Source organism: Garra rufa, chromosome 7, assembly GCF_049309525.1.
Source record: "Garra rufa chromosome 7, GarRuf1.0, whole genome shotgun sequence".
Taxonomy (NCBI): domain Eukaryota; kingdom Metazoa; phylum Chordata; class Actinopteri; order Cypriniformes; family Cyprinidae; genus Garra; species Garra rufa.
In genome coordinates, this window is record NC_133367.1 from 18,057,622 (window position 1) to 18,071,684 (window position 14,063).

At 37.2% G+C, this 14,063-nt stretch overlaps 3 protein-coding genes across 3 annotated transcripts in view; 2 read left to right on the forward strand and 1 right to left on the reverse strand.

Annotated features, from left to right (window-relative positions):
* The window catches only part of LOC141338024 (SLAM family member 6-like), a 384,898-nt gene that overhangs the window by 204,874 nt on the left and 165,961 nt on the right, over positions 1-14,063 (reverse strand). The window lies entirely within an intron of this gene.
* On the forward strand, positions 1,501-8,882 carry LOC141338881 (T-lymphocyte surface antigen Ly-9-like). Its single transcript, XM_073844497.1, has 7 exons — positions 1,501-1,616; positions 1,901-2,245; positions 2,474-2,770; positions 3,317-3,442; positions 3,539-3,603; positions 4,171-4,270; positions 8,321-8,882. The coding sequence occupies exons 1-6, from the start codon at positions 1,523-1,525 to the stop codon at positions 4,219-4,221; spliced, it is 978 nt and encodes a 325-aa protein (XP_073700598.1). The 5' UTR covers positions 1,501-1,522; the 3' UTR covers positions 4,222-4,270; positions 8,321-8,882.
* Positions 13,629-14,063, forward strand: part of LOC141338882 (natural killer cell receptor 2B4-like) — an 8,851-nt gene continuing 8,416 nt past the window's right edge. The window contains exon 1 of the mRNA XM_073844498.1: positions 13,629-14,060. Coding sequence (XP_073700599.1) covers positions 13,629-14,060 — 432 coding nt within the window. The remainder of the gene's footprint in view (positions 14,061-14,063) is intronic.

The following is a 14,063-nucleotide window of genomic DNA, read 5'->3' on the forward strand; positions in this document are numbered from 1 at the left end:
GATGTATTTACCTTGAAACTGCAGCTGGCATAATGTTTATACTACCAACCTCAAATAGTTCCTAAAGTGTTTAAAGGCTAATAGTACAATATAAAAGTGAGCTGAGGAAAAATACCTTTTAAGGTCAGGGGAAAAAGAGACTGTTCAAACCTGCCCATGATGATTTTAATAAAACAATGGAAAAGTTATTACATTTCCGTTAAAATCCGTTTATGTTTAATTGGTATTACTTTCATGTTTGGTTAGTTTTCTTTTTCTTTGTTTGATTCCATGGTTACCAATTATATTGTACACTCCTTTCGTTTCTAGTTCTTATTAGCTTTTGTATATGCATTAAGTTGCCGTTGTTTCTGGTCAGGCATTGTCTTTGTGTTTGAACTTTGAATGCTAAAGCTGTTGCGTTATTCTTCCGTTGGATTGTTGTCTTTGTTTAATAAATAATGACTGTGTTGTAGATCCACCTCTTATAGACACTGCCTGTCAGGGCTCATATTCTTCCCAGGTACTGGCCGGACATGATTTGGTTTTGGCTTTTTTGTGCTACAAAATCGGATTAATCAATGTATACTGATGAATAGTTTTTCCTGTTATCATGGTTTATAGCTATATGGTAACAAAAATCTGAATCACACTCATTACCAGGATTACACTCCTTACCTTATGCAATTAGAATATTGGTAGGTCTTCCATTATTACTGACACGGACAGTCTTACATTTTTTTTTTTTTTTTTTTTTGGCAGAGATGTCTCTATCACCATCAGTCATAAACAATTTAGTGGGTGTTGCATTGTTTATTATTCATTAAAACCGTTTAAACAAAAGTTGTATCTTAACTTGTAAAGTCAACATTTGACAATGGCTGTTTTTTCTTGGTTTTACAGGATGTGGTTTGTAAGTAAGAGATGAGGGAAATGAAAGCATTTACAGACGTTTCACCCTAGACATTTCTGTCAACATTTACTCACTTAATAGGCTATGGCGATTCCCCCTTGTGGAACACTGTCTCAGTGTTGTTGTTATTTTTTAATCCCATACAATGAGAGTCAAAGGGGTTCTGTGTTGTTTTGCACGCCCATTTACTTTCTTCATATGGACGAAATAAACTCATATATTACATACAGGTATAGTACCCCTCCACTGCACTGCATATCCTGTTTTCGCGAAGAAAACAAACGTGTGTTTACTGCGTCCATTCAGCTCCGTATATTACGTTCAGTTTGAACCTGACAGATAAATCCAACACAGCAAGCGCAGCTCCCACTGCATCACGGACATACCGTTAAATGTTTAAATGTTTCAAAACGTTTACATCGCAGAAACAACCATATTTTATGCATCTCTAAATTATTTAAATTGTCACAACAATTAACTGACATGAAAATTAGAGAAAGATGTGACAAAACCATTCGGGGCTTTACTAACATTTCTTTATAGCCCAACCCTTGTACCGCCCTTCCACATTCGGGTTTGCTCAAAGTACTAGCCTTCACGTGGTTTGCACGACGCAGACCCCAAAAACTAATGCATAATGTTGCGTTTTATGCTTCGAAAGTGTTTGAGCTGTTAAAGAAGATGGTTTACACATGTATCTATTTTGGCTTATGGCTTTTAAGTGGTAAGTTATGCATTTACAGTATGTTTGTCTTGCAGTTCTTGTAGTCAAAAACAGTATAATTAAAAAAAATAAAAACTTTTAAATTTGAGATCCTATTTCATTATGGTGTATACATGTCAGAATAGGCTTTATGCTTTTGCTATATTTTTAGAATTTATGTATTTAAAATTCTTATGTTAAATTATATTGTTTGATTATGTTTTATTTCCAAAAAAAAAAAAAAAAAGAAAAATTGAAGAATATCTGAGATGAAAATCTGTGATTTTGTTGTGGTTTTGTTCCAGGTGTGTTTAGTGTTTATAAAGAAGAAGAAACAGAGACAATATCAGTGATGGAAGGAGATTCTGTCACTTTAAACACTGATGTTACTGAAATAAAGAGAGATGATCAGATACTGTGGACATTTAGACTTCAACATTTAGAGACTCGTATAGCAGAAATCTATAAACACATAATCTCTGTATATGATAACAAAGAAAAAAATGAGAGATTCAGAGACAGACTACAGATAGATGAGCAGACAGGATCTCTGACCATCACAAATATTAACAAATTACACTCTGGACTTTATAAAGTACAGATCATCAGTGGAGACGTCAAACACAAGAGCTTCAGTATTGCTGTCTATGGTGAGTAAATAATAAATTCATTATTGTGGTGCTTGTGGACAATTGAAAGCTGTATGATGAATTAGCCTAGTGTAAGAAGATTTTTTCCTAATGAGAATTATTGCTGAAATGAATTATTCTTATTGTCCAATGCCTCTTAGAATTTGCATTGCTACTTTTAGTGAAACAACTGATGATCTTTAAAGACACTTTCATGACTCAACAACATTTTTTCTTTCATGTTTTTAGCTCCTCTGACTGTTCCTGTCATCAGTGATTCTCCACAAAACCCTTCAGTATCAGAAAGATCATCAAGTCAGAATTGCTCATTGCTGTGTTCAGTGGTGAATGTGAGTCATGTAACTCTCTCCTGGTACAAAGGAAACAGTTTATTGTCCAACATCAGTGTGTCTGATCTCAACAAAACCATCTCTTTGCCACTGGAGATTAAGTGTCTAGATGATTCCTACAGCTGTGTTGTATCTTATTCATTTACTAACCGGACTACACACCTCAACATCACTGATCTCTGCTGGACATGTCCAGGTATGTCAGCATTCAACAACTCTTTGCTCTTGTAAAGAATGAATGAGCACATGCTATATTTAATATTGGATTTGAGAGACATTTTCCCATTACATAACATACATTTGATGGATGTTCTTATTGTTACAACCAAGTCTGATCTTTCTGTTCTGAGACTTTTAGACTCTGAGACTGATTTAGAAGTTTTTCTGAGTTTGATTTTTCTTGTCTTGTTGTATTTACTGTTTCCATTGTTTACCTGTGTGTAGTTAAGTTGCTTGTTACCTCTGTGTATAAGACACTCCTCAGGTTTCTCATCTCTTTGTTGGTTGTTGGCTTTGGTTATGCAAAGCACTTTTTGTTGGTGTTCTCCCTTGCTTGTCTAATTTTTAAATACAATTTATTAAAATCCAGACAATTAAAGAAACAATTGACAAATTAATTATCAAAATATCTGTTACTTGCAGCCTTTTAGATATTTACCTGGTCAGCTATGCTGTTATTTCATCTTAGTTGAAGTCTGGCAAGTTTCATTTAAAGTAATGGCTTTTGTTTTACCCATTGCAGGAGCCGGTCAAAGTTTATTTCTCACTCTTCCTATAATTTGTGTGTGTCTGCTGTTGCTGCTAGTGAGCATAGTTGCCGTGTTGGTGTTTTGTCACAGTAAAAACTACAAACGAGCAAAACAAGAAGGCAAGTATTATCAACTGATTACAGTGTAGCTTTGGCAAAAGTAGTGCCAACATATTCATTTAACCATCATTTAACCAAGTTTTTATTATTAAACAGCTCAGACTACTGAGGAAGAGGTCAGTTATGCTGATGTGACATTCACACACAGAGCTCCAGATGTGGTAAGATATGTTTATTATTGACACATCTCTTTGTCTGTTGGTAAAAAAAATAAAAAAATAAAAAATGCGGAGCTAGTATTGTTTGTTTGTGGTTCTGCTTGTGGCTGTTTTAATATAGATGATGTTGCATAATGTAACGCTTAGACATCATGAATAATTGTTCTTATTGTGCTAATGCTTGCTTATTTTCTTTTGTGACCTAGTAATGATACTACCCCCCAAAAAGTGAATATTATCTTGTTTAAACATCATGTCAGAGCTCATATAACCCCCATGATATGTTGTTGGTTTTAAGTGCATTAGGTGTAGCTCTGCTTTTTCATTTTCAAGTTCTTACATGATCATGACGCTCTCATATTGACTAGATGTTGGATTGTATTGGCAGTGATATGATTACTTCTTCAATATATTCCATTCCCCATTTTAACAGCCTTTTTGGAAAGTTGGTGCTATATTATCTTTATAGCTGATTTTTTTTTGTGAATTTGCCCTTTTATCTTTATGCTTTAGGCATATCAGCATTAATTTCCTGTTTCTTCCTGATGCATGTCTCTTTTTTTTTTACAGGAGACTAATGGACTGGATCAGACAGAGTATTCAAGCGTAAATTTGAGATGAGCACATAGTCTGTAATACAGCAGAACAGACCCAGCATGTGGGAGCACATGTCAGTATTTAACAATGCAAAACAGCTGCACTGCTCACTACAATATTTCAGTATTTCATTTCACATAGGTACTTTCTAAAAGAATTATCTTTTTTTAAGAAAGAAAGACCAAACAAACAACAGTCAAATATTTGATGGGCTTGCAGCCATGAGACGCTCCATTAATTCTGATCTCAGTCTTGTCTGCACTTGCCTTGGCTTTATAACAACTTAGCTATGTCTAGACTTGAGTAGCGCTGGTTTGTGTGTTTGGTATTGTTGGTTATTTTTTCAGCCATCAGCATGATAGGCCTACTATCCAATTCCAAGTGTAAGGTAAATAGAGATAAAGAGAAAGAAGTAAACTAAGAAAAGTAGATGCTCAATTTTGCTTAGGAAACTTAACTTGTACATACAGTTTGTGTAGTAAGAGCATAATGCATTTACTAGCCCAGGGATCATCAAATCTGGACCTCGAGATCCATTTTCCTGCAGAGTTTAGCTCTTACCCTAATCAAACACACCTGAACATGCTAATCAAGGTCTTCAGGATCATTAGAGAATAACAGGTAGATGAGTGTGATCAGGGTTGGAGCTAAACTCTGCAGCGCATTGGACCTCCAGGGTAAGATTTGGGGAACCCTGTACTAGCCTGTTGAATACATGTAGCAGTCACTAAGGGCTCCCTCTACTGACCATGTATGAGATTAAAAAAACTTGATGTGATGATAGATTTGGTTGGATATCATGGTCAAATTAGACTCTGCTGGTACTGTACATAACTGTAACTGCACAACCTGAGGGGGCAAAGCATGAGGAAAACATGATCTTACAATAGTATTCTGAGATTAACTTGATTATTGTCATGTCATAATGCAAACTGTGTGTGAATTTTACACATTTAACATTGTAATGTAATACAAGGCACATTTCTGCACAGAGAAATGCATAGACGACTTGATCGCTTAAATCTTCTGTTGTAAAATGGTATCAGCAGGGCTGTCCTTAGGGCGGTCCAACTGGCACGGCTGCTAAGGGGGCAGCATCTACTTGAGTCCAAGAAACAACATTTATGAGACCATTGTTGTCAGATTTCATTGGTGAATTCAAATATTAAATTTAATCATAAGCTTGGTGAGCGGCTTTAGAGAATCTGATGTTTCCGTATTCAAAGAGAGCTGGAACTACTAGCATGACTTAAATAGTTGCCGAGAGGTGTTTCAAAGATGGTCGGTGAGTGAAATGACTTGCCTTAAAGCCATTTCACAGTAAGTGCGATGTGATACAGTTAAGCAAATCACAGACCCCAAATGTGAAAGTTCTCTATTAACTTCTGACCACCAATCTCACGACTATGTGTTTTGTTCAACAGCGTCAACATGATATAAAGAGCAAATCCTATTGAATGGGCCATTTGAGGAAAAAGTATACACACTGTAATAAAATACGTTATGTTATTTTAAACCTCTGAAATAAATAAATAAACTTTAATTATTTACTTTACAATTTCATGACTAGACTATACTTGGTTAATATTTCTCCCTTATGGATGTTCTTGTTGGACAGAATACAGACAGCTGTGAACTATTAACACTATCAGTAACACTGTGAAACTCAATATATGACAATAATTAGACATCTCTAAAGAATGTTTGTTCTGAGGAAGACCTCTGTTTTTCTCCAGAAGTCCTCGTCTTTGAGCAGATGCATCATGATGATTCACTGTCTGCAGTGCAAAAGTATTCAAAGGAGATAAGGTGTGCCAATGATTCATGGATACTTGACTGGACTTCTGTAGAACACATAATTACTGCCATGATTGTCTAATCTGAATTCAAAGTGGAGAGAATAACGTCTTTTCACCATTGATGTTGTCTCCAAGCTGAAGCCTTATATAAAAAGCACCATTGAGTCGAGTGACAGCTGCTCTTTGTTGGACTTCGCTTTTTTTAATATTGATGTAAGTTGAGTATTGACTGGAAAAACCCTTCCCTGACACATTCTCCTTGTGTTGATTATATTTGTCTGCAGACCAGATGGAGATGTTTGATGTGTATAGGGGATTATATCTCCAGGTGTGCAGAACTGGTGGTTTGTCTTGTGGGAACAAGGATGATGCAGGGCAGACATCAGAATGAGATTAGCAATTACGATAACGGAAATGAAACAAGCCTGTGGGAGGGGAATACAAAAAAACTCGTCTCACTTTAAACCCATTTTTTAAAACCCAATTCCATTCCTGAAAAACATAGCTATCAGCCAACTTAAGATAGCCATAACTTTTGATACGTTCAACGGACAAAATAAAAACAGTTTTGAAAAGGACCCCAGATTTCATATGGTATCACAACCAAGTCCAATTTCAACATGTGTTGGGTTTTCCCAGATCGCTTCTAATATGAAATACATATTTCTTTTTAATGATATTTAATTTCACAGTAACGTGATGGGATTCTGTCTCTCAAGATGTGGTTTGTAAGCGAGTGATACTGAAATAGAGGGTGTTCATGAATTTCACAGGGCTAATGTGGGATTTTTATTTTTTTTTTCTGACTGACTAAATTTTAATATAGCCTACTATATGATCTTTTACTGCCACGATTGTGTGTGAAACAGAGCTCAACACAAAGATGGACGTCAAACGTCAGAGTCTTTATAGTCCACACAAGGGAAACACAACAGAATGTCATAAAACACACATCGACAAGGCTAAACACAAAGGGTAGAATTCAGACAACTAATAAAGGGTGGCTAATTATACACAGACAGGTGAAGGTGATTAACCAATCATGACTAGAGGAGGACAAGAACAGGAAATAACCAAATATGGGCACATGAGGGAGAAACCAAAACAAACAGTCCAATGGGGGTGTGACAGTTACACCAAATGAAGAAGTTTTTGATGTTCCAAAGAGTATTTTAAATAAACTGTGGTTTTTATTCCAACTATCAAAGTCATTCAAATGTTTCAGTGAACTCAGGATTTTAGAGAACTAAAATCTAAAATAAAGAACAACTATATCATTGTCAGAGATTAGAAGTCCTGCGTGCAAGGTGTAATCAAACTCTGTGACCATCTGGATGGAGAGCATGTGAGTGAAATTAAAGCTTGATGGTATATCAAGTAACTGCATTACAGGAAGGACAAGAGAAAAAGCTAAAGACAGAAATGCTATAATATATATTTTATCATAATAAACCAAGAGTTAACATGCTGTTTTGAAAGTTATGGTGTATCAGAGCAGTGTTAAAAAAATCTAAAGACTTGCCATATAGAGATTTAAAATAACAACGCGTCAGCGGAAAAACATGCACACACTCACAAAAAAACTGAAACTGAAAACCAAGCAGTTGATGCAATGGGCCCACAGTGTAAACTGCTATTATCTGAAGCTGACTCAACAGTTGTGGAGATAAATGTCAGACTGTATAATTTACTGTAAATAGTTGCCATGGTTTAGAAAAAATAGATAAATACTGTTCTGTTTTGTTTGTTTTTCATTTATTTGTACCAGGTAATCCAGCAGTAATGTTGTGAAAACATTAATACTCCTTTTTAACCTGAACATGAGGTCTATAACAGGTGGTCTTTGAACCAATGGTATGACTTAAAACAAAACTAGATTAACCCATGCACTGTACTTTTTTTATCAACCAAACTAGTGACACAAAGTTTAAGATTGCTAACATCCAGTAACTTACTTCATGCTTGGAAAAAATCATTAGAGAATTTCAAAAGAAGATACAAACATAGCATTTCTCCAGGCCTGAATATTTCAGTTGAAAATGAGATGTTCCCAGAAGCACAGATTGTGTCACCACATTTTCATTCCCTTACATCTGATATGCATCTAAAATTTAATTCCCATAGAAAACTGGAAAAAACAGGTCATTTGATGTATAATAGTTTGTGTTTGTGCATCTGGGTAGTGGACCTCTTTTGTTCTCAAACTAATGTTTGTCACATAATCTGGCCTGAAAGTAGATAATTTTAAATATATTTATTTATTTTTATTTCTGCATTATACTTTTCTGGTTTTACTAATCTAGTTTGACAAAACCTTTCTTCAGAGAAAAACTCTGGCTGGTCACAACTTGAACAGAGCTGAAAGCAGTCTATATGCAGTACCAGCGAGCACTCAGAGACACACAGCCAAGTCAGCACCGGCACCATTGACACCTCCCCTATTCACCATCAAGCAGAACTGGACTACTTGATTACAGGGAGTAAAATAAAGGCAACAGACATGTTGGTGTACACATATACAGTCAAGCCCGAAATTATTCATACCCCTGGCAAATTCTGACTTGAAGGTACTTGTATTCAACCAACAAGTTTTTTGGATTAGAAATGACACAGGTATCTGGAAAAAATCAGGTATACCCTAATAGACAAGATTTTGTTATTTGAAAAAAAATTTGGTCCCCTTTTATTTCCTTTTTACAAACTTGTGATTAATATGTTTACTATGCCCATAGTACCTAATTTTACCACTAGATAGCACTGGTGGGTGGTCGGTTGGGGGAAAGTGTTTAATTTTTGTTTAATCATTATTTTTATGAATGTTATTATTATTTTTATGATTTTTTTTTTAAATGTTTAATTGTTAAAATGTAAGTTTTATGTTTGAATTTTAAACAAAAAAGTGTATTTACAAATGAATGTCTGCTAAAATTTCTAATAATAAAAATATTTAAACCATAGAAATGACACAGGCTTCTCCCAAAAGATAATAAGACGATGTACAAGAGGCATCATTGTGGAAAAAAATATTACTCATCTTTTATTTACATTTGAACAAAAAGTGGCATGTCCAAAATATCTCAATAATCAATAGAAAAGCCTTTTTTGACTATTACAGCAATCAAACGCTTCCTATAATTGCTGACCAGCTTTTTGCATGTCTCCACTGGTATTTTTGCCCATTCATCTTTAGCGATGAGCTCTGATTCTTTCAGGTTGGAGGGTCTCCTTGCCATCACCCTGATCTTTAGCTCCCTCCCCAGATTCTCAATTGGATTTAAGTCAGGACTCTGGCTTGGTAACTGCAAAACATTAATGTCTTCTAACCATTTCTTCACCACTTTTGCTGTGTGTTTTGGGTCGTTGTCGTGCTGAAATGTCCACTGGTGCCCAAGGCCAAGTTTCTCTGCAGACCGCCTGAATTTTAATGTATTGCTCCTTTTTCATGGTGCTGTTTACTGTGATTAGGTTCCCTGGTCCACTGGCTAAAAAACAAACAAACAAACAAACAAACAAAAACATTAGGTTCCCACCACCAGGCCAAACAATTCAATTTTTGTTTCATTTGACCATAAAACAGAAGACCAGCAGTCTTCTTCTTTGCCCAGATAAGCATTTGTAAAGGCCAAGCAGGCTTTTGTGTGCTTTATCTGGAGAAGTGGTGTCCTCCTTGGTCTGCGTCTGTGGAACCCAGCGTTGTGCAGTTTCTGTTGGACTGTCAGCCTTGAGATGTTGCCACCAGCAGAGCCCAGATTCATCAGGATGGCCTTGGTGCTGATCCTTGATTCTTTTTTGACCTCTCTCACTATCCTCCTGGCCAGCACAGGTGTCACTTTTGGCTTCCGACCACGTTCTCTGAGATTTTTCACAGTGCGGAACGTCTTGTATTTTTTAATAATACTTTGCACTGTAGCCACTGGAACTTCAAAACATTTAGATATGGTCTTATAGCCCTTTCCTGACTTGTGAGCAACCACGATGTGCAGCCGCAGGTCCTCAGTGAGCTCTGTTTTCTTAGGCATGACTGTCCACAAACCAACAGCAGAGAGCTTCTGTTTTTCACCTGTTGAGTTGATTAAAACTGTTCCCAATGAATCAAGATAATTAGAACAGCTTGGACTATTTGGAATGGTATAGAACTTTGGATTTTCCCATAGACTGTTTGCAAAGGCTATGAATAATTTTGGACATTCCACTTTTTGTTCAAATGTAAATAAAATCTGAGAAATATTTTTTCCACAATGATGCCTCTTGTACATCATCTTATTATCTTTTGGGAGAAGCCTGTGTCATTTCCGATCAAAAAACAAAACAAAACTTTTGCTTGTGGTCTTCAAGCACAGTTCTCGACTGGGCGATGATGAGCCAATCATTCAGGTAGTTCAGCATGTGCATGCCATTGAGCCTCAAGGGGGAAAGGGCTGCACATCGCAAACATGTGGGGGGCGGAGGCCAGTAAACTGTAATGCTAATGCTATAATTGTATATTAATTTTTAATTCTAGTCTGAATCCAGTATGTTGTATAAAATGTTCTAAATGTTATTTTAAATGCCCAGAACTACAGCTGACATGACTAAATGTTCAAATATATAATATAGTTCATTATCATTATCATCAAGATCATCAGGTCAGAATTGTTCATTGCTGTGTTTAGTGGTGAATGTGATTCATGTGAATCTCTCCTGGCACATAGGAAACAGTTTATTGTCCAGCACCAGTGTGTCTGATCTCCGCATCAGTCTCTCTCTGCCTCTGGAGGTGGAATGTCAGGATAAAAAACACCTACAGCTGTGTGCTCAACAATCCCATCAGTAACCAGACTCCACATTTGGACATCAGTGGACTCTGTCAGCCATGTACAGATCAGTAATATTATGATCTGTTGCTCTTTGTAAGACTGACATTTTCTATGTATAGACCAGAGGTTGCATTAGACCAGTGGTTCTCAACCACGATCCTGGAGGCCCCCCAACACTGCATGTTTGCCATGTCTCCTTAAATAAACACACCTGATTCAAATCATCAGCTCATTAGTAGAGACTCCAAGACCTGAAATGGGTGTCAAACAAAGGAGAGATGCAAAATGTGCAGTGTTGGGGGGCCTCCAGGAACGTGGTTGGGAACCACTGCATTAGACTTTAACATTGTCTGACATTTTAGCAGTCATTTTCATATTTTAATTAAGAATGAATAGTGCGCCTCCTATCCAATAAATTGCAATATTAACTAAGTTCTGTGTACTTTTGATAAGAAACAGGGTCCGTGAAAATCCAAGCAGTAGGCTAAATACCGTTTTGGCGCTCTGTAATGTGGCTTGATAGATCGCTGTAGCTTACATTAAGTACTGGCATGTGAGTAATCAAACGCATAGCAAAAGATTCGTGATAATTTCGTTTTTGTTTTGGATCAGGTGCTCTGCTGCCACACTGGAGCGCACTCGCCACCAACTGGACAGGAGTGGTAATTATAGTTAAATTACAATAGATCCCCCTAATTTCAATCTTTCAAATTGACGGCTGTCAAAACGAACAGAAAGCTTTTCTCTTCATTTTTATTACAGAACCAAATTGGCATTCATATTTTATTCTGATGATAGTAATAGTCTGTTGATAGTCTAATATACTGTTGCTACACTAATATACTGTTTTCTACATCCTAATACACTGTTCTTTTCCACTAGATGGCAGAAAACAACAAAACATAATGTCTTTCAAACCACTCAAAATCCATTCAATGTGTTCATTTCCAGATCTGCAATCACAGAACAGCAAAGCATGTCAGAATACACACAGATCATCTACTTCCCTTAGATAGGAGATCTGCCACAGGTCAGTAAACAATTTATGTGAACATGACTGATTTTACTTTAAATATTTACTCTGCAGTTTCATGAAAAGATTACTGCGTAAATGTTTCTCCCTTGTAGATAGCCTTGTTGGTTGTGGACAGAACACAAACAGCTGCACTATCAGCAATGCAGAGAACTCAATATATGATAAATTAAACATCTCTGAGTTTGTCCGGAAGAAGACCTCTGATCTTCACTAGAGGTCATCATCTATGAGCAAAAGTATCATGATGATTCATTGTCTGTGGTGCTGAAGAATTCAAGGAGATAATAAGGTCTTCACACCATCCGAGCTGAAACCTCATATAAAATGCTTAATTGAGCGAGTGACTGCTGCTCTTTGTAGGATTTTGCTCTTTAATATTGATCTAAGTTGAGTAATGACTGGAAAAACCCTCCACTGACACATTGTCCTTGTGTTGGTTATATTTGTCCGCCGACCAGATGGGGATGTTTGATGATTAAATATCCAGGTGTGCACATGTTTCCTTTCAGACCTGGTGTTTTGCTTAAAGGGAAAAATACATGATACGGATGATTCAAGGCAAACAGAATGGGATAAGCTATTACATAGGCTATCTTATAAAAGATTCATTTAACGGAAATTAAACACAAGCCTGTGGGAGGAGAATACAGAATTTTATAGCCTTAGAACATTGTTCTTTTTGCAGAACATGATGAAAAATATATACTTGTGGCATCAAGGAGATAAATGTAATCCTGCATTTCGTCACTGAGTTTCTGTCATGAATTTATTAATACATGTATTGCTGATAACAAAAGAACATTTTTGTCCAGACATCTGTTCTTATCACAAGTTGTGATCTAAAGAAAAGTAATAGCTAACTCATGGTCTCTGTGGGCTTCTGTATGTGTTTATTTGGCGCCAATGTAAACTTTAAAGCTACATGACGATTCACAGGGTCCCTACGTCATATTCACTGCATGCTTCTCTATGGTGTTAAGTGTATGCTTATTCCCTATAAGGTTTACAGTAGTGATTGGAGAAACAAAGCTTTTCAAATCTTTGCGTCAGTTGAACCAATTGCTTCGCAAAATGATTCACCATTTCAAAGCAAACAGAGCCTAAGTTAGTCAGATGGTACCGTACCGCGGTCATGTAGTACAAGTTGTAGCTCTCAGAAGACTCCCAGTTCACAAGTTGTAATTAAAAGTTCTACGAGGACGTGAACGCTTTTTCCAAGTTGGAATCTCATAATTACAGGAATTCCGATATGGCGTAAACGCGTCTTAATTTCATGGGCTTGTTAAGTGATGACGTAATGCCCTTAAATCACGACTTCAAACCACAACCCATGACTTTGTAGCTTTCCAGGCAAGTCACGCCAAACTGCCTGAGCGCATTTGTTATTATTATTAATTTTAAATGCAACTTTATATTGTCCTGAAGTCTAATTTTTTTCACCGTATACCGCGTGCATAAACACTGCATCCGTAGGGATGTCACGATCCCTGTCTGTGTTTTCGGTGTCTGTGTTTCTGTTATATAGTTTTATGTCTCTGTTGTTGCCTGGTTCCCTGTTGCACTGAACCCTTGTTAGTTACCATTGAGACTAATTTGACCACACCCATTCCCTTATTAGTTTACTTATTAACTCATTAGTTCTTTAGCTCCTCTCTGTTTATAAATACTCCGGTGTTTCTGTCCTTGGGTGTCAGTCGTTGATCATAATGGTATCTGGAGGTACTCTGTGTTTGCGGTTCTTAGTGTATTCTCCAAGTGTTTTTTATGGCTTATTGCTATCTTGCTCCTTTGGATGATGTCATGCTGATGGAATGTTTTTGGAGTGGACTGGATGAGATCGTTGGCCGACTGATGCCAGAGGGTGAATCCAGGTGGAGCCTGGTACAGTATATAGACCTTGCTCTGTGGCTGTGCGGATCTCATCTAACTGTGGGAATTGCAGAGAAGGAAAGCTACACTCCTGTGTTAACCTCCCTTCCAGAGCCTGCACCTGTCACAGCCATCTTTCCAGAGCCTGCACCTGTCACAGCTGTCCTTCTAGTGCCTGCACCTGTCACAGCCGTCCTTTCAGAGCCTGCACCTGTCACAGCCGTCCTTCCAGAGCCTGTACCTGTCACAGCCGTCCTTCCAGAGCCTGCACCTGTCACAGCCGTCTTTCCAGAGCCTGCACCTGTCACAGCCGTCTTTCCAGAGCCTGCACCTGTCACAGCCGTCCTTCCAGAGCCTGCACCTGTC